The sequence below is a fragment of the Sminthopsis crassicaudata genome, chromosome 1 (genome assembly GCF_048593235.1).
Source record: "Sminthopsis crassicaudata isolate SCR6 chromosome 1, ASM4859323v1, whole genome shotgun sequence".
Taxonomy (NCBI): Eukaryota; Metazoa; Chordata; class Mammalia; order Dasyuromorphia; family Dasyuridae; genus Sminthopsis; species Sminthopsis crassicaudata.
In genome coordinates this window covers 489,404,367-489,425,993 of record NC_133617.1, presented here as the reverse complement: position 1 = coordinate 489,425,993, position 21,627 = coordinate 489,404,367, and the positions used below count along the sequence as shown (strand labels likewise).

Below are 21,627 nucleotides of genomic sequence, written 5' to 3'. Positions count from 1 at the left end.
TTATCGTCATTTTCATTATTATGATAATGGTGATATACATTTGGATCTTATTACCTCAATCCCTGAGGAATTTGAAATGACCATCAAGTAGATGAAATTAAAGACTGGTAGGACCAGACCAAGCACACTTTAATGAAATTCATCCTGGAAACAACATAATCTTGAAAGTTTCAAGGGACTCCTTTATAAGGGGAGATCTTAATCTAGAGGTTTATGAACTTTTAAAAAATATTTTAGTAACTGTATTTCAATAGAATTGCTTTCCTTTGTCATCTGATGTATTTTATTTTATGCATTAAAATACATTATTCTGAGAAAGGGCCCTAGGCATTACCAAACCATCAAAAAGGTGATCCATCACACATACACACATAAACACACACACACACACACACACACACACACACACACACACACACACACACACACACACACCCTGAAGGGGGAGACGGAATAGAGAGAGAAAGAAATAGAAGCTCAGAAAGGAGATGACAGCAAAAATGGAAAATAGAATCATACAAAATGGGTGAGAGAGGGAGCAGAAAGCATGAACTCCTGTTAGTCACTTTGAAATTATTTTTGCTTATATACTGAATTTATTCAGCTGAACTCTTATATGTATTAACTGAAGTATCATAAGAATAATGTAGAGTCAAATGCTGCCCAAGGTCTCCTGATTCTCAAGTTTAATAAATTTTCCATTGTGTCATACTACCTCTTGTGTACTTCTTTCTAATTGATAATTTTTTAACATTCTATTTATTTCTTAATATATTCTTCTCTCCTTTTCTACCCAGAGAGTTATCCCTTATAATAGATTTAAAAGAAACAGAAAAATGGCAGTTCAGTAAATCCAACCAACACATCAGCTATGTCTGATATACAGCTTTTACATTGCTTTAGTCATGGTATATATTATTTTCCTCATTGCTATTGCTTTAGTCTACCTCATTTACATAATGGATTTTTCATATTTACTATTTCTTATTGTTTAGTAATATTTCATTAATTACATTCATATACCACAATTCATTTATCCAGTTCCCAAACAATAGGATCCTACTTTGTTTCCCTTTTGTACCACTAAAAAAAAATGTTGCTATCAATATTTAAACATAGATATAATATATGCCCTTTGTTCCTATGTGCCTAAGAATGGACATTTTAGTCAGTTTTTTAGTAAAATTCAAAATCTCCTTTCAGAAAGGTTGGACCAATTCACAGATCCACCATCATCCTTGACAATTTGCTGGATATAAGGTAAAGCCTCAGAGTTATATTGATATGTATGTCTTTTATTATTAGTGATTTGATGCTGCTTCTTAATAGTTTAAAATTCTCTTAAGAACTTTCTTCCTATTATTAACCACCTAACCAATAGGAAATGGGCTTGGGTCACATATTTATGTCCCTTCCCTATATATTATGGATATCAAAGTCTTATAAATAATATTTAATTCAAAGATTTTTTTCTTTTGTTTCCCTTCTTAGCATTACATGATTTTTTTACTCATGAAAAAGTTTTTCAATTTCATGTAATCAAAATTATCTTTTATCTTTCATCATATTCTCAATTACTTATTTGATTAAGAATTCTCCTCTTAATACCACTATATGCCAAAGAGATAGAAAACAAAAAAGAAAAAAGACACATACACATAAGTATTTATAGCAGCTCTTTTAGAGGCAGCAAAGAATTAGAAATTGAGGGATGTCCATCACTTGGGAAATGACTGAACAAATTCTGGTATGTGATTATCATGAAATACTGTTGTGCTATAAGAAATGATGAGCAGGATGTTCTCAGAAAAACCTGGAAAAAACATGAACTGTTGCAAAATGAGATGAGCAGAACCAAAATAACATCACACAGATTAAGAACTAAATTATACAATTATTGGCTGTGAATGACTTAGCAATTCTCAGCAATACAATGATTCAAAACAATTCCAAAGGATCCAAGATGGAGAGAACTAATAAAGTCTGAATGCAGACTGAGACAATTTAAAAAACTTTGTTTGTTGTTGTTGTTGTTGTTGTTGTTTTGCTTTGTATTTTCCTTCACAACATGATTAACATGAAAATATGTATAACTTATATCAAAATGTTTGTTCTTTCCATAAAGGAGTGAGGAGAGAAAGGAGGCAAAGAATTTGGAGCTCAAAATTTAAAAAAAAAAAAGTTTTAGAAAAAAAAAATTTAATTAGATTGTAGCACAATTGCCAATATGCATTGATAAAAGGAAATTTCTCTCTGGAGGTTCTCAAGACCAATGGAATTCTACATCTTTTTTTTAATTAAAAAAGAATTCTCCTGTTAACCATAGCTGTGAAAGATGCTATTTTTCTCTTGTGCTTTTCCTCTCACATATATGAATGCATATATTTGTATATAGAAAATAGAGATATATGTATGGACAAACATCAACACTCATATATTTTCATTGAATTTATTTAAAACAATGAAAATGCTTTCTGCCATTTTGGACCCAAAATCTTACTCTATGTAGAAATCCTTTCCTCTTCTCTATCCCAAATTGTTTCAGTAAATGATTGTATCCTATTAGAATTTCAGGTTGGATTTCATAGATTTCAAGTTGGAAGGAAATTTAGAGGCCATCTAGTCCAATTCTCACATTTTACACATGAAGAAACTGAGGTAAAGTCATTTGCTCAAAATCGAGTAGTAGATTACAGAGATATGAGTCAAACTCAAGTCATCTGATGCCAAATCTAATGTTTTTTCTACTATAGTATGTTCTATGTCCTAGAAAAAGTATTTACTTTCTTATTTTGAAACACAGATTTTCACTTCAATTTCTGCATATACATTCACCAAAATGCCTACATCCATGTAATCCTCCTTATACACATAATTACACTTCCAAACATGCCCTGAAAAATTATATTAAGAATGCATGTATATTAGGCAGATATATGTATATGGTGGATCTTTCCCTTTGAAATCAGGATTTTTGAATTTGAAGCTCAATAAACCTAGACTCCTCCTTCTAGAAAATACCCAGAGAAATGTTAGTAGAATGAAGTATATCACTTTCAATAAAGAGACAGATGGCTTTGCCTCCTACTTTACTGAGAAGATAGAGGCCATCTGGCAGGAGATTCCTGATCTACCCTCTTCACTTCAATGTTTTTATCCTTTCCCCCAGTCAGCAGAGGAAAATTTCCATTTTGTGAGATTTTAATTCCTGAAGCTGATTCCTATCTCCAGGTCAAATAATAAGATAAAATCCTTGTTTTCACATCTATTCCTTATTTTTACAATGCAAGTTCTTTCTCTCTTTCTTTAAGCTCACTTTATCTCCTCTTCTCCTCTACCCCCACCTTTGGAAATGTCCTTGATTCTTTCTTTAGCTATCCCCCTATTTCTTTTCTTTCCACTGCAAAACTCAAAAAAAAAAAAAAAAAATCCAAAAAAAATGACATCCATTTGCCATCTTCATTTACTCAGCATTCATTTCTCCTTTAATAGCATATATTATAGCTTCCATCTCAATCTCTCTACTAAAACTTTTCTCTTGAGTTATAATGAATCTCATTTAAGAGACTCAGCAGTGTTCTGAGGCTTAATATTATCAGCAAAATGTCATCCACAAACGGGAACATCTGGCAGACCTCACCACCTGTAGAGATTCTCTCTTCCATTTGAACTCTGTACTAAACATCCTCCATGACACCTTTGCATATATACATCTTTGTTTTATGCTTTAATTGATATTAATCATGGAAAGGTCTTCAAACACAATTTTCTTTATTAGATCTTCTGGTAAATATTTTGAGTTATTGATATAGGTATGGGCAACAATCTAATGGAAGCAACATTTCATTCTACTGAATTAAATGCTTTTTTATCATCAACTAAAATTAAACATAGTGTGTTCCTGTGCTCCCTACACATGAATGAAAAGCATATCACTTGCAAAAGTCTTTTCCCTTCTCATAGTGTTCTTATGTGTGCCCTTAGAACATATATAACTTGTTCTTGAAAAATATTTATGAATTGTAGATTGGAAAATAAACAAATGTGTCTATAGTTATAGATTTCTTTTAGAATTTGAGGGAACTAATAATAAAGTCTAAGAGTTTTTCCATACTTTTGGCGATTTCTCTTTCAGATACCATTAAAAAATCATTCCTATATTATTTTGCTACAAATTTCTCTGTCTAGTCAACCTAGTCCAACTGCCCTTCCCATTTTTATTTTCTTCAGTGCCTGTTGCATTTCCTCAAATAACATATCTTTAACTGTGATGTTAGAGTACAAATATGGTGGCACTATTGTATTGATGGTAAAAACTAATTTATTATCAAAATCTTAATAGATGTCTTTCCATTTTTCACTAGCTTGCTTTTTTCTTTCCAGTTTCATCCTTAAATGTACTCTCATGTCAGTGAACTATTTTCTACTTCTTAAAATATAACTGTAGCCCTTAGGAGCTTCAGAAGAATGGCACAAAACAACACTGGGATAGATTTGAATGTTTTATTGATATTCATGGTCAAATCCAGCTTAAGGGAGCATACTCCCTATCTATGGGTAGATGTAATCAGGGATAAAGTCATCAAGGCCTTTCTTGCCCCTACCATCCCAATGAAAGGCACCATGCTGGGTGGTGGCCTTGATAAATAATGGGATGTACTCCCCAGTTAAAGGCACAGAGTCATTGGGGGTCCCAGTTTATGTAGAATTTTTGGTCTGCCACTGGTGGCACTCTTCTCACTAGTGGGGCAATGGGGTCAAGGACTGTGGACTAGAGGTTAAAAAAGATTCCTAAAAATCTAGCAGGAGGACCTGCACAGTATGAGAGAGGTACAATTAAAGCAAGTTTGCTGAAGAGTTTCAGCATCCAGTTCTACAATATAACACTTTCTTTTCAGAGTCATAATGGGAAATAATCCTAGAAGAATGGACCAGCAGACTCCTCTGGTTACTCATCTTCCAATTCTAAATTTTGTAATTACAACAGAAACAGAATGTCTAAGCTGGACAAGAACTCAAAATATAAAACTCTTGAGTTCTTTAGCTTTAGCATTCTATTCTAATAGGAACTAAGTATATTTACACATTTATTGAAACAAACACTTATTAAGAGCACCCAGGCTAAAAGGGGAGTTAATTGTTATGGTGTACTATGACTGATTAGATCTCAGGAGAATAAGGTGATTGGGAGAGGGCAACAAGATCACTCTCTAAAAGGATTCAACTCTGTCCCCACCCCTTTCTCAACAAAGAGAAAGGAAAAAGAATCCAGTACTAGCTGATCCATTCTGTATTTCACAGAGATACCTAGATGTATTAGAAATGGTTTGCAAGACACACAGTGTTAAGAACTGAGGGCTACAAAGGTCAAATATGTGTATATATGATTGTGTGCTTCTGTGTGTGGAACATATGGGTTTCTCCTTTTATAAAGGATAATAATGATAGACAGATAAGCAGATAAGTAGTCAGCTGGTAGACTGGAGAGAACTGGTTTTCCCACAAACTGTACTTGCTGGTTTTCAAAGGAATCTTCCCTAAACTCATTCTTGAAGTCCCAGCTAGTAAACTTCACTAACAAGATTTGTTATCTGTGATTTGTCTTTAAGGTACAAAGAATAGCAAAGAAGTCAGATGATTAGCAACCACAGAATTACAACAAAGACACTAAGGTGGGGGAGGAGGGAAATCATGCCTGATATTCTTACTGGGAGTCAAATAGTCTGATAATGCATAATTTAAAGATGGCAATGTGATTATCCCCAAGCTAATGAGTCAAGACATTTTCAATTCAATCACCATGTGTTAAGCAGCTACTATTTGCAAAGGTACTGAGTTGAGAATGAAAAAAATTATAGCAATACTACCACCAACAAACTTGCAATTTAATAAGTGATGTTAAATTTTGCTGAACCAGAAACTTTGATATCTATTAGCACTGTAACCTTAGGCAAATTATTCTCTAAACTTAGTTTCCTGATGTCTTGCCCTGTAGAAAAGAAAGTGAGGCTGACAATTGAGTACAGATTGAAGCATTTTTTTTTTAATTAAAAAATAAAACTTTATTTTTCTTGGAGTTTTTGCATATTTTCTTTTGGCTAATATGGAAATGTTTTGTGGGACTCACATGTATAATTGATATATTGTTTGCCTTCTCAAAGGCTAGAGGAAGAGCAAGAGAGGGAGAATTTGGAACTCAAAAAAATTTTGGAGTGTTAAAAAAAATGTTTAGATGTAATTGGAAAATATTTAACAAAATAAAAAAGAAAAGCACCAGAAAACTTCTATAAACTGATACAAATAAAGTAATCAGAAACCAGGAAAACATACACAATGATTATGACAATGTACATGGAAGAACAAAAAAAAGTTGAATCTTGAGTAATCATAAGAGAAACTCATTCCCAAAAAAGAAATAAGAAAAAAAGTATTTTGTTCCCTTTTTTTTCTTAAAAGTGGGGGGCTATGTATGTAGATCCTTGGATATACTGTTAGATTTTATTAATATATTGGTTAGCTTTTTATAAACTGTTTCTTTTATCTTTCTTATTGTTCCTTAATAAAAAAAAATATTTGCCAAGTAAGGAGACACAGATGAATTTAAAAATTAAAGTAATATAAAAACAAAAGATATAAGGAAAAAAATTTAAAAGAAAAGTATTACTTTTAGGGAAAGACTTTAAGCATATGAAGGTTTCAAGAGGTATCTGTATTTTTGAGAAAGAAAGAAAGGAGAGAGAATCAGTGATTCAGTCAACAAATATGTAAGTGTTTATTACTGGGAGGCATTGCATTAAGCATTTCAGTTACAAATAGAAGCAGAAGACAATACCTGCACTCAAGGATCTCATGGTTTTTAACAGAGGAAGACAAAATTGAATTATGGCAGAGTCAGGGGAGAAAGACAGTGAGAAGATTAAGAAGGGAGGGGACTTTAGACTAATGTAATATAGTGACTAAAAACAGCTTCCAGGATGAGAAATACATTTAGTCAAAGAGGGAAAAAAAAAAGGACCAGATTGGAAGTTAGGCTTGTATATATACTAGGCAGTCTAAGGAAGGAAGACAAAGCCTACTCTCTCTCTCCTCTTTGTATCCCAGACATTCATTTATCCATTCAATAAATATATATTGAGCCCTTGTTGTGTGTTAATAACTATACTAGGGAGCAGCTAAGTGGCACAGTAGATAGAGCATCAGTCCTGAAGTCAAGATGATCCTATTTCAAATGTAGCCTTAGACACATAACACTTCCTAGCTGTATGACCCTGGGCAAGTCACTTAACCCCAATTGCCTCAGGAAAGAAGAAAGAAAGAAAGAAAGAAAGAAAGAAAGAAAGAAAGAAAGAAAGAAAGAAAGAAAGAAAGAAAGAAAGAAAGAAAGAAAGAAAGAAAGAAAGAAAGAAAGAAAGAAAGAAAGAAAGAAAGAAAGAAAGAAAGAAAGAAAGAAAGAAAGAAAGAAAGAAAGGAAGGAAGGAAGGAAGGAAGGAAGGAAGGAAGGAAGGAAGGAAGGAAGGAAGGAAGGAAGGAAGGAAGGAAGGAAGGAAGGAAGGAAGGAAGGAAGGAAGGAAGGAAGGAAGAAAGAAAGATGGATAAATAAATAAAAGTAAATAAATTAATATACTAGGCACTGGGGAAATATTTACTTTCTCCAATGAAGGAAAAAACAAATCTATTTTTACATAGGGCTTTAAGACTTACAAAGTACTTTGTCCTTATTCTTTTGATAAAACTGTTTGAAAAAAAATAGGTGTATTTTCTTCAAATCATAGTAATATGATAATAACAAATAATAATAAAAAAAGGAAAAGAAGTTTAAAAAGTTAAATTCTAGATAACAGGAAGGAAATAATGAGGCAGGCTGAGTTCTAGACCTACTCCCTACTGGATAATCTCTTCTTTCAGAAGACCTTCAATCCTCCCTTCTTTATCCTCACCCTCAATTATATCCCTCTTGATTTCCTGCAATTTCTCCTGGATCCCTTCCCTCCATCTTTTATTTAATCACTGGGTTAGCATTAGTTAACCCAGTTAAAGTTAAAGTTAAAGTTGAAGTTAAAATCAAGTTGCCACTAAACAAAAGGTAAGGAAAGCCCAAGAAAACAAGGCGAAGACTCAAAAAACCCAGCTGGGCAGAACTAGATTATATACTCTGTGTTCCAAAAGATAACCATGAGATTTCCCCTAATTAGCCTTAATCATTCTCTCTCCCCTAATTTCTCTCTTCTGCTGGCTTTTAAAAAACCTGGCAAAGCAGATTCTTCTCTTAACTCCCCTCTCCTCCCTCCACCTTCAACCTCTTTACCATTGGAAAATGGTATGTAAAATGCATTTACATAAATTATCCTATTTTATCCTCAGAGGATACTATGAGGTAAACAAAACATACCCTGCTGTCCCTCCTTCCTTCCCTCCTTCCTTCCTTCCCTCTTTCCTTCCTTCCCTCTCTCTTTCCTTCCCTCTGTCCTTTCTTTCTTCTTTCCCTTTCCTTTCTTCCTCCTTCCTTTCCTCCTTCATTCCCTCATTTATTACCCCTTCCTTCTTTTCCTCCTTCCTTCTCTCTTCCTTTCTTTTTTCCTTCCTTCCCTTTCTCTTTCCCTCTTCCCTTCTTCCCTTCCTCCTTACTTCTTTCCTTTCCTTCTTCCCTCCTTTCTTCCTTCCTTGACTCTTTCTTTCCTTCTTTTCCTCTTTCCCTCACTCCTTCTTCCTTTCATTCCCTCCTTTGTCTATGAAAATAAACAGGGCCCCAAGAGTTTCACTCATTTGTCTAAAATATATAGCTAGGAGAAAGTAGAACCAAGAACTTTGGGAATTTACAAGGCACTTTAAGTTTACAAAATATTATATAGATAGGATTTCATTGAATCCCAACAACAACCTTATGAACTAGGAGCTATTATCTCTATTTTACATATGAGGAGACGAGGCAAGCAGAGATTAAGTGTCTTACCCAGGGTTTCATAAAATAAGTATCTGAGATGGGATTCAAACTCAGAACTTTCCGACCCCTGGTCCAATGCTGCTGTCAGGCAACTAGATGGAACAGTGGATAGAGTACTCAGCTTGGAGTCAGGGAGTCTTAAATTCAAATCTGACCTCATCTATGCAATCCTGGGCAAGTCTGCTTCAACTTCCCTATCTGTAAAATGAAGGTAATAACAGCACTTACTTTCCAAGGTGGTTCTGAAGATAAAATGAGATAATATTTGTAAAGCATTTTATAAACTTTAAAGCACTATATAAATGCTAGCTGGCTAATAGTATACCATTGTTGGATAGGACCTACCACAATTGTCAGTCCCAAAAATAGAATACCTTATTACTTATTAAATCCCCTAATAATCACTACTTAGCTGTTTTTTAGATCAAAAGATTTTCCTATAGACTCCAGTCCTATAAGTAGAGATTTAAGTGTCTTCCCAGTTTAGGGCCAAATCCCTGTCAGAAAATTGTTTCTTCAGATGTAGAATTATGAAATGGATCATAAATATGATGTTAACTCACATGGGGAATTTAATGTAGTACATTATCAATAGACTATAATCTCTTAGAGGACAGGAATTGTTTTGCTTTTGTATTTATGTCCCCAAAACTCTATTATATAATAAGCACTTAATACTTAATGATTTGTTGTACAAGAAATCATTCTTAAATTTTCTTAAAATCTAAGGAAAAAATAAATAAATGCAGTACTTTGTAAATACTTTGGGGTTTTTTGTCTTGTAAAAATCTATGCTTTATAAAGACATATTTTTCTGGATTTTAAAAAACTCTATTCCTTATATAGCTTACACATTTTCTAGGTTGTCACTCTCTTCTCTGTGAAGGACATCCTTGATAACTTACATAAATGAATGCCGTCACTACTTCTCTACAAAGGAAATAAATTGTCATAGACAATAATTAAGCAATTATGCAAAACAAGATCCACTCACTATTTGAAAGGAAAAGAGTAATATATTTTGCTATTCTATGTCAATTATAATGAAGAAAAACACTTTTTTCAAGTTGTACATGGAAATTGACACATTAATCATCCTGTATATTTGAATAGTTTCCCAGGGAGATGGTGTGCTCTATCAGCTTTCCTCTCATTGGTGACCAATCTCTATTTCCCAACTCTCTCTTTTGCTGACAGGTAAGAAATGATCTCACTGGTGTCCTGTATGGTGAAGGTATTGAAATTTCTGACACAGCAAGCTTCTCGAATGATCCCTGCAATAGTGTGAAAAAACTTAAGGTATGTGAAGATGTTTTATTCTCCAACTAAAGAGATAATCATGATTTCTATGAATCATATTCCTAATCAGAGAAGTGATTGTGATCAAAATTATATTTTCTTTATTTCCACCACAGAAAAAATTATAGATTTATTTATCTAGATCATGCTGCTGCTGCTGATATTTACATTTGAATAATGTTTTGTGGTACATAAAGTGCTTTAAAATGTATCATTCTATTTGACACTCATAAGGACACTATAGGCAAATTTTATAATCCTTATCTCATAGATGAAACAAGACCAGAAAAGTAAAGTAATTTGTCCAAGATCACATAGCTAACAAACAATAGTTCTTAGGTCTTCTGATTCCTAATAATAGTATGTCATATTTCCATAACATTTTAAGCTTTATATAATACTTTCCTAAAAAACATTCATACATGGCAGTGGAATAAATAGGGCTATCCCTATTTTATAGATAAGGAAACTGAGTCTCAAAGAAAGGGGACATGTCCCCCATGCTCCATGACTAGGAAATATTGAACCTGAGATTCAAACCCATATCTCCTAATTTCAGGTCTGACATCATTAGGTCTGTTACATATAGAATTGCCAATGATTTATGTGGATTTATGTTGTATCCGGAAACTTTGCTGAAGTTGTTAATTATTTCTAATAGTTTTTTAGTTGATTCTCTAAGATTGTCTAAATATACCATCTGCAAAGAATGATAATTTTTTTTCTCATTACCTACTCTAATTCCCTCAATTTCTTTTTCTTCTCTTATTGCTAAAGCTAACATTTTTTTAATTATAGCTTTTTATTTATAAGATATATGCATGGGTAATTTTTTAGCATTGACAATTGTAAAACCTTTTGTTCCAATTTTTCCCCTCCTTCCCCCCACCCCATCCCTAGATGGCAGGTTGACCAATAGATGTTAAATACATTAAAGTTTAAATTAAATACAATATATGTATATATATTCATACAGTTATTTTGCTGTACAAAAAGAATCGGACTTTGAAATAGTGTACAATTAGCCTGTGAAGGAAATCAAAAATGTAGGTGGACAAAAATAAAGGGATTGGGAATTCTATATAGTGGTTCATACTCATCTCCCAGAATTCTTTTGCTGGATGTCAACTAACATTTCCAATACAATATAGAATAGTAATGGTGAGGGTGGGCAATCTTGTCTCACCCCTGATCTAACTGGAAATGCTTCTAATTTATCCCCATTACATATGATGCATGCTGATGGTTTAGATAAATGCTACTTGTCATTTTAAGGAAAACTCCACTTATTTCTATATCTCTAGTGTTTTTAACACTAGGGTGTTGGATGTTGTCAAATGCTCTTTCTGCATCTATTGAGATATAATCATATGATTTCTGTTAGTTTGGTTATTGATATAGTCAATTATGCTAATAGTTTTCTTGCTATTGAGCCAGTGCTGCATATAAATCCTACTTGGTCATAGTGTATCATCCTACTGATAAGTTGCTGTAATCTCTTTACTAATGTTTTATTTAAGATTTTTGCATCAATATTCATTAGAGAAATTGGTCTATAATTTTCTTTCTCTGGTTTCATCCTTCGTGGTTTAGGTATTAGTACCATATCTGTGACACCTCTATTATCAAATAGAAATAGATCCTGGGGGTCTCATATTAACCTAAAAAAAAAAAAAACAAATTATATTATCTGTTGTTTTTTATTTCCTTATTGCATTTGTATTTTTTTATTTTGTTCAACACTTCCCAATTACATTTTAATCTGATTCTGGACCCAATAGGGAGTTTCATTGACTATGTGACATTTATGCTCTCCACCACTTTCTCTATTCTGAGTGACTATTTCATTCTATCAATTAATCTATCTATCAATAAACATTTATTAAGTACCTAATGTGTTCCAGGCTCCGTGCTAAGTTCTGGGGAATACCAAAAAAAAAAAAAAAAAAAAAAGAGGTAAAAGATAGACCCTTCCCTCAAAGGGTCTCAACCTAATATGGGAAATAACATGCAAACAAATATATTCTAAGCAAACAGGCACTAGAATTAAGAAGGCTTCTGTAAAAGTTAAGATTTCAGTTGGGATTTAAAGGAAGCCAGGGACATCAGTAGGCAGAGTGAAGGAAAAAATGTTTCCCAGGCAGTGGGGACAGCTAGAGAGACCGTCCTGACGAGAGATGGAGCGTCTTATTTCTCCAAGCCAGGAAGTTGATCTCTTTAGGTAAAAGAGTATATATTGGGGAGTAAGGTGTAAGAAAACTGGAAATGTAGAAGTGGGCTAGGTTACTAAGGACTTTGAATGACAAAAAGAGAATTTTGTATTTGATCCGAAAGCAATTAGGTGACTAAAGTTTATTGAATGGAGGTGGTTTGGAGAGAGCAACAAATACCTGCACTTTGGGGAAATCACTTTAGTGACTGAATGGAGGACAGATTGAGGCAGACAGATCCACCAGTAGACTAAAGCAATAATAAAGACATGAGATAATGAGGTCTTCCTCTAGAGGGGTAACAGTGTCAAGAGGAGAAAAGAGAGTGTACAGAAGTGTTGCAAAGGTGAGATCAACAGACCTTGGCAACAGCTTGGAAAGTCCAGGATGACTCTAGGTTGTGAGCCTGAGGGACCTGGAAGATGGAGTTATCCTCTACAGTACTGGGGAAGAAGGATGGAAGGGGGGAAAGAGAGAGAGGAAATGGGTTTAGGGAGAAAAATAATGAGTTCCATTTTAGACATATTGAGTTTAAAATGTCTATCAGACATCCAATTCAGAATGTCTGAAAGGCAGTTGGAGATGGGAAATTGTAGGCTATCAGAGTTTGGATTGAGAGAGGTTAGATCTGAGCATCATCAGCACAGAGATAGTTAATTAAATACATGGAAGTTGATGAAATCACCAAGGGAAGTAGTATAAAAGAAGAAAAGAAGGTCTTTTTGTTGTTGTTTATACAAAATCATAAAGGTATATAAATTTTTTTTGTGCCACAAAAAATTTATTTCTTATGTCCTATGGAGGGCATATGGAACTCCTCTTCATTCAAGTGTCTAATCTTCCTATTCAGCCCTAACTGACAGCCCTACACATCCCTGAAAAAATCTGACTTCAGGAAACGGTCTAAGAAGTTACTTGTACCTAAATATATAGGGTGTCCCAAAAGTCTTAGTGCAGTATTAATCTTTCATAGATGATATGATACTGAACTGGGATATAAATGGAACACAGGGGACAGACAAGAGAGATATTTCAACAGGTCTCAATAACTGATTAGATGTGAAGATAAGAGAAAAGGACCTTAGATTGAAAATGGAGGTGGAGCTAGAGGTGAAGAAGTAAAAGATGTCAAAAATGATTCCTAAGTTTCCAAGCCCAATTGATTTATAGTAGTTCCAATATTATTAATAATAATACCTAGCATTTCTATAGTTCTCTGAGTGTTTTACAAATATTATCTCATTTGATTCTCATAATAACCTTGAACATAGGTCTTATTAGGGTCTTCTTTAGTTTCATGATCAGCAAACTGTTGTATCCAACATTTGAATCATTTCTGATCCAATAACTCAGATTGGTCCTTTTACATCTCTCACCATCCACCTATTCCTCTTATTTAGAAATTAGCAATTTCTCTTTGGGCTTCCCTCTCTCCCTCCCCACTTCACATTGGTTTTCTATATCTTTTCTTCCTCAGTTATACCTTATGCAAACCAACTGTAGGTCTTGGCAATAATGTAATCACACACACACACACACACACACACACACACATGCATTTCTTCCCCTTCTCTTCAGCACCCATCCTTACCCCCAGTGTCCATTCAATTGATTCAGAGACTCCATAATGAGCACTGCTGAATGAGGGCCTTTAGACCTGGAGAAGAGCAACTCTGCAAAGCACATGGTGGGGGTGGTGCAGGGAGAGAGGAAGTCAGGGACAGTTATGCTAACACCACCTCCCTACTGCATGCTGTGCCTTGCTCCATGATTGGTTCTTTAAAGAGCTTCCTGCACTACTGGGGCCTGAGCAGACATCTGGGAGATTTAATTTTTAAAGAGTCTCGGTGTGAAATAGAGCCCAGACCCTTTAAACTCCCCTCCATTTCACACTGAGGCTTGTAAAACTTTAAATGCCTCAGAGCCAGATCCAAGGTTTGCTGGTGCTTCCTATGAACCTATTTAAAGGATCCACTTCCAAGCAGGAGGAAAAGGTTTTTTCCAGACCTTAGGCCTGGCGCTGAGGAAAATTCAAGGGTAAATAAAGCTCAGACCCCATCCTCAAGAATTATCTACAATCTAGTAGAAGAGCAAGACCTGCCACTAATTTCCCAGGAGACTCTAAAATAAATATTCTCTGGGTTTCAGTTTCTCAATCTGATAAATTCTGAGTTTCTTTCTATCTCTAATACCTAGCATATATATGATATTTTATAATTTGCAAAGTACTTTACAAAAGTAATTTTTATCCTAACAATCTTAGAGACAGATACTATCATTATTTCCATTTTATAGATGTGAAAACTGAGGCAGAAAAAGCTTATGTGATTTGCCCAGAGTCACAGAACTATATGGAACAGGATTTGAACTCAGGCAATCTTGAATGAAATAGTCAAAGTAAATTTGATACTCCTTAGTCTTAGTTGGATATTGAGGTTGAAAGAGGGGTAAAAAGTGACTCTGAGGTTATTAGAAGGGGAGAATAGTGGTTTAGTTTCAGACATGTAAAGCTTGATGTTGTAATGGGACACATAGGTGAAGATATCTACTATGCAGTTGAAAATATAGAACTTAAAGTTGGTATTACTGTCACCCCCATTTTACTGATTCGATAACTAAAGCACAGAGAAATTATAAACTCATTACCCTGAGAGATAGGATGCACAATAAATATAGGGCAGTGTTGTTTTTTTTCAAAAGGCTAGTTCATAGACAGCAGGATCATAATGGGTTTCCAAGGAAAACAAGGGCTATGGTAAGTCTCCAATCTTGGAATCTAATATTTAAGGGTGGTAAATGTGACCTTCCACAATATGATCTAGAGTACTATTGTCACAGGGAGAATGAAGGCTAGGATGGACAGATTATGATTATCTTTTCTTATAAACATTTCATAAGCATTTTAAGATTTACAAAACACCTACCTCATCACAGTCCTGCAAGTTTTAAGTTATACCATCTGCAATATATAGATAAGGAAATGGGAGTTCAAAGAAATAAAGTAATTTGTCCACAGCCATATACCAAGAAAATATGAGGATTGTGAGTAAAACTCAGGTCTTCAATGTTATTCAATAAACATTTATTAAGAGCAAACTATGCTTCTGGCCCTGTCCTAGGTGCTGGAAATCCAAAACTGAAAAAATGCATCCTTCAATGGACTTAGTAATGGAGGAAACAACAATAATGCACCAATAAGTAAATAAAGAAATAATTGGGGGATGGGAAAGAGAAATCAGGAAAGGAAAAGAAGAGTGTGTTCTATAGTATAAGGGATAGACTGGACAAATCATAGAAATGGGAAGGGATAGGAACAAGCATTTATTAAGTATCTGCTATGTGGCTGGTACTGTTATCACATCTGATCTTCCCAACAACCATAGGAAGTAGGTGCTATCATTTTCCCCATTTTGCAATAAAGGTTAAGAGATAACATAGCTAGGAAGTGTCTGAAACCAGATTTGAACTCGGGCCCAGAACTCTGTCCATTGTGCCACCTCAATGGGAAATGGAAATAGTGAATAAGCCACATGAGTGGAATGTAGAGCATACAAGAGAGAGAGAGAGAGAGAGAGCACTAAGGATTGGACTTGTGATTTCATTAGATCTGAGAATCCCTGGATGAGGAAACAGCTGCTACCAGCACAGGTTAGAACCTTTTCTCCAATTAATAGGCCTAGAAAGTTCCCTAGAGCAAAGGTACCAAACCAGGGCCCCACTTACAGCCCATAATACTCCATTCCCAAATGCTGCTGAACCAGATTAAAATGCAATTGGGAAATGCTGAATAAAATAAATAAAAGTACAGCAAAAATAGATAATATCACATTTTTAAATTAAGTTAATATGCAGCTGGCAGGGATTCTTATGTACACATTAATGGTTTCATTTCTAATTGAGCTTTTTACACTACTGGCCTGGAACATGGAGAGAATGTGACTGGCCAAGAGTCCCATAGCCAGAATGTCTCAGAGACAGAGCTCGAACCCGGATTTTCTGTTTTCAAGATCAGCTCTCTACCTACTACACCCCACTGAGGATGAGGACTGTGAAGTCATTGTAGAAAAACAGATTCAAAACTTATTGAGAGGGCTTTAAATACCAGCAAAGTGACTATATTTTATATTAGAAGGAAGAGACAATCAGTCGGGCTCCTTGAGCAAAGGAATGTCTACCTGATTAACCAACTAATTACATGACTGACTGCCTGACTAAATGACTACCTGACTGACAGTCTGTCTGTCTGACTGACTGATTGCCTGCCTAACTGATTTACTTGTTGTTGTTGCTTGTCTTTCATTTTTGGAGAGGACCATGACATCAGGGAGGTGATGCCATAATATGCAAGTGAATTGGACTTGCATGAGGACAGATTGTGCAAAGTCACCTGTCTCACTTTCCTCTCCAGAGCCACCTGGGACCAGAAGATCAAGAAGACTGGAGATGGCTCTAGATGAAATGAGAAACCTTGTTTTAAACTAAGGTTTAAGGTTTAAGGCCACACCCAGTCAGTGATTAAGGCTAAGTAGCAATGGAGGCAAAGAATCTCCTGACTGACTTACATGATTCACTAACTGACTGCCTATCTGACTGCCTGACTAGTAACTATCTACCTGATTGTCTGACTGACTGACTACTTAACTGACTAACTCACAACATGACTAACTATCTGCCTACCTAATTGATTACAAGACTGATCAACTGACTTGACTACCTGATTGGCTGACTGCTTTAGAAATTATTTGGTAGCCAGATGACAGGATAAAGCTAGAAAATGACTCCTCAATCCAATCTTTGCTCCACTATGTCATGCTGCTTTCCAGCTGTTATGTTCTTATTTTAGTCATAGTAGGCATTTGGGGTGACATTGTAAGGCATTTGCCTTCAAAATTTGCAAGATCTCCTACTTTTATTCTCTATCCATGTGGCCATTATTCTGAATTCTCACCTGCACATTTTGAATGTCACATGTGGCCTGTGTACTTGTTATTTAGAAATGTAAATAGAACTTGAATCCCTTGCGAGACTGTGGGATTACCCATGAATTATCAGATCCATTATTTCTTAATCCTCATTGGGTTGGGTTTTTTATTTTTCATTTAATTTTCTCAAGAGTCACATGAAAGGAGAGACACATGCTTGGGATGACAACTCATCAAGAAAGTCAAAACTGAAGCAACTTAGAAGCTTTAACCAAGCTTTTGTCTTTACTATTTTGAAATTTCAGTTTGTAGATGCATCAGTTGGTATGCAAATGTGTGTTCTGTATAGACATGTGTGTGCAAACCTATAGGTAAAACACACACACACACATATATGTATACATCCATTAAAGGCACTTGAAGTGCCTGATTGGATGGAACATTGAGCCTGGAATCAGAAAGAAGAGTCAAAATTGGCCTCATATACTTACTATCTGTATGACTCTGGGCAAATCATTTAACACTGTAAAAAAAAAAAAAAAAAAAGCTGAAGAATAAAATGGCAAACCATGTAACCTCTCTCTTAACTTTTCAAATTCCTCAGTTATAAAATGGGCATAATAATGCTACCTACCTCCCAGGATTGTGATGATCAAGTGAAATAATATTTATAAAATACTTGAAACAATACCTGGCTAAGTCTTTCAAGGGGAGAGCTACCAGAGCAGTTAAGAGGGACAGCCTATGTAAAAGAACCTCTTATTCTTTAAGCAACAGTCAACTCAACTCAACAAATACTGTTGGGAACTCAGGTCCTCCTGACTCCAAGGCCAGTGCTCTATCGCTATACTACTTAGCTGTCCAACAAATATTAGTGTGACTACAGCATATAAAGATATGTGATAGGAACACAGGAAAATTTCTGTTCTCAGGAAGCTTACATTCTACTAGTGAAACAGAGCACCTATACAGGCAGTAAATGCAAAGTACTTTGTAGAGGATAAGCACTAATAACTGGAAACAGGAGGAGAGATTTGTTATTGTTATTGTTGTTGTTGTTCAGTCATGTCCAACTTTTCATGGCTCCATTTTCTTGACAAAGATACTAGAGTGATGTGCCTTTTCCTTCTCCAACCCATTTTACAGAAGAAGAAACAATAGCAAATAAGATTAAGTGACTTGTACAGGGTCACACAGCAAAGAAATGACTGAGGCTGGATTTGAATTCAAGCTTTAATCTTAACTCTAGGTCTGACCTTGTATACACTTTGTGAACTACCTATCCCAGAGAGAGGTTTAACTATATTATAAACCGCTTGAGAGCAAAACTCTTGCTTCATTTTTCTGTCTTTTCCAACTTCTCACTATTTTTCTTAGTATTAGAGGCATATGATAGAATATCATAGAATTTATTTAATTAAATCAAATTGAATTCCCTAACAACAAAAAATAGTGAATACTAATAATTAGAAGATCATAGATTTAAAGTTGAAAGGGATTTTAGATGAGGAAAATAAAATCCAGAGAGATCAAGTGACTTGCATAAGATCCCACAGCCTACATGTCTGAAATTTTCCTACTTCCACAACTGGCACTCCATCTACTGCTCTATCTTGCTACCAAATGAAACAAAATTTTCCACATAACTTAGCTGTCAGGGTAACTGAAATAATAACAAAAACAAAAAGGCCCACTCATTCACTGACTCAGTTCAATGTTTCTAGTTATCAGTCATCCTATAGATAATGTGTTAAAATATAAAGATCTCAATTATAGGCAGCTAGATAGTGCAGTGGATAGAGCATTGGGCCTGGAGTTAAGAGGACCTAGGTTCAAATCTGACCTCATACACTTAACACTTAAGAGCTATGTGAGCCTGAACAAGTTACTTAACTCCAACTGCCTCACTAAAAATAAAAGACCTAGATTAGATTAGCATTTCCCAAAATGTGTTCTATAGACTCTTGGTGTTCTATGTAGTGTCTCCTGAGAATATTTTAGCACCAGTAATATTTTTCTTCTAAAATATCCAGATTAAATTATGTACTTAAATAATTAAAGATTTTCCCCCATCACTGTAGATACTCGTTCTACTAATATGAATCATAATACCTCCATGCCTTAATAAATGGTCCCCATAATATTCTGATGAGAAAGCCTTTGCAGTTTGGTAGGATCTGCAAGATTTTTGACTACATTAAAATAGCCAGTTACATCACGACTGGGTCTGTATCCCAAAGAGATCATAAAAAGGAGAGAAAGTGAAATGTACAAAAACCCATGTACAAAAATGTTTACATCAGCTCTTTATTCTGGTAGTAGAGAATTGGAAATTGAGGGATTCCCATCAATTGGGGAATGGCCAAACAAGTTATGGTATATGAAAGTAATGAAACACTATTGTACTATAAGAAATGATGAGCAGGCAGATTTCAGAAAAACTTAGGAAGACTTACATGGATTGCTGCTGAGTGAAGTGAGCAGAACCAGGAGGAAACACTGTACATAGTAACAACAATGTTATGCATTCTCAACTTTGATAAATAGAATAAGCTCTAATGATCTAAGACAGTTCCAAAAGATTCATGATGGAAAATGCTATTCACATCCAGAAAAAGAACTATGCAAATCTGAGTATATTATTTCTACCTTTTTGTCTTGCGTTTTTTTCCCTTTGGTTCAGATTCTTTTTTTTTTCCTTGACAACATGACTAATGTCAAAATATGTTTAATATGATTGTACAAATATAACCTATATCATATTATTTGTCATCTTAGGAAGGAGAAGGAGAGGGGGGAATTGGAAATTAAAATCTTATAAAAGTAGATGTTGAAAACTATCTTTATGTGTAATTGGGGGGGCAGGGATACTATTAATTGAAAAAGATACAATATCACTTCCAGAAGGCACCAGAGTAATATTTTTGGAGAGGGTAAAATTATATATGAAATATAATGATTCATACTGAGCAACCGGAGCTTTGTGCTGAAATTTAGAGCATTTACAACCTTTCATAAGATAGAAATACTAAACTCAGCACCTAATAAACAAGAATGAGTAATTCAAACAGGAAGCACCCTCTCCTGGCTTCCCACCAGGTTAATTTCTCCCTGACCTAACTCCCTGCCATCTCAGAAGGCATCATGTAAAGATCCATAAGTGTCTGCCACCAAACACACTTCCTACAACTTGCTATGGTTATAAAAATTGCCAGTTCTGCTCAATCTATATATCAAAAAAATATTTTTAAAATGCAACACTGGGAAAGGGCATGAAAATAAGTTGAAGTTTCTTCTATTTCGCTCTAAAATGTTTCTACCCCTCTTTTATCTGAAAGCAATTCTATGCTCCCCAAGTGCCTGGAGTAGAATTAATGAATTTTGTCAATAGATCCTGAGCACCAAAAGATTACATGGACAAATCAATTTGGGAATTGCTATAAGTACTATAAGTTTTCTAAGCTAATAGGGCTATTTACAATAGTTCAGTAAGAATCATTATTGACAGCAAAGAAGATCTAAAAGGAACGAAAAACTTAATGGGGCATTACTGAAATCATGATGATACAGTGCTACATAAGATATGATATATGGTAATGAAAAATGGAAATGGCTTGAAATATTTTATAGCATTACAGTCATGGAGATAACAAAGAAACGCCTCTCTGGGTTCTCCATTAAGAGTTTTAAAAATCATTTTAGAGTCATTTTCTCCCCAGTTTGCACTACCCAAAGATGATTTTGAAAATTTAGTTCCTTTTTATATTATTAAATTATTTGAAATGTAAAATGAGTTTCCACTTAGCACTTTCCAACTATGAAGGAATCTAAAATATATCTTTAAAAGAGGGTTTTTAAAACTAGCTCTTCCTAATGCATGAGATAACTTTGGTTCCTATTCAGAAGTTCCAAGAGATTTTTTGGAATGATGGATTCCAGTGCTGGCTGGGAGGGTGGTATAGGAGACAAAATATTAGATTGGAAGTTAGAAGGCTTCAGATACAAACTAGCTGTGTATCCTTAGGCAAGGTACTTCATTCTGATTCTCAAGTTCTATAATTGTAAAATGAGGATATTGTTAAGGAATTAGGAACTAACTAAGGAACCCAAAGTGATCAAAGGAGAGTAGAATATGCACAAATAGAGAGAGAAAGATGAGGGAAGGACAGAGACAGAGAGAAACTGGTAAAGGAATACATCTAATTGAACAAGGATAAAGGTGTGGGAAGAGGAGGTGCTTAAAGTACACTTACTT

The 21,627-nt window shown here is 34.8% G+C and overlaps 1 protein-coding gene across 1 annotated transcript in view; it reads left to right on the top strand.

Annotated features, from left to right (window-relative positions):
* GABBR2 (gamma-aminobutyric acid type B receptor subunit 2) overlaps positions 1 to 21,627 on the top strand; it is an 802,190-nt gene that overhangs the window by 492,117 nt on the left and 288,446 nt on the right. The window contains 1 exon segment of the mRNA XM_074281401.1: positions 10,139 to 10,240. Within this exon segment, the coding sequence (XP_074137502.1) occupies positions 10,139 to 10,240 (102 nt within the window).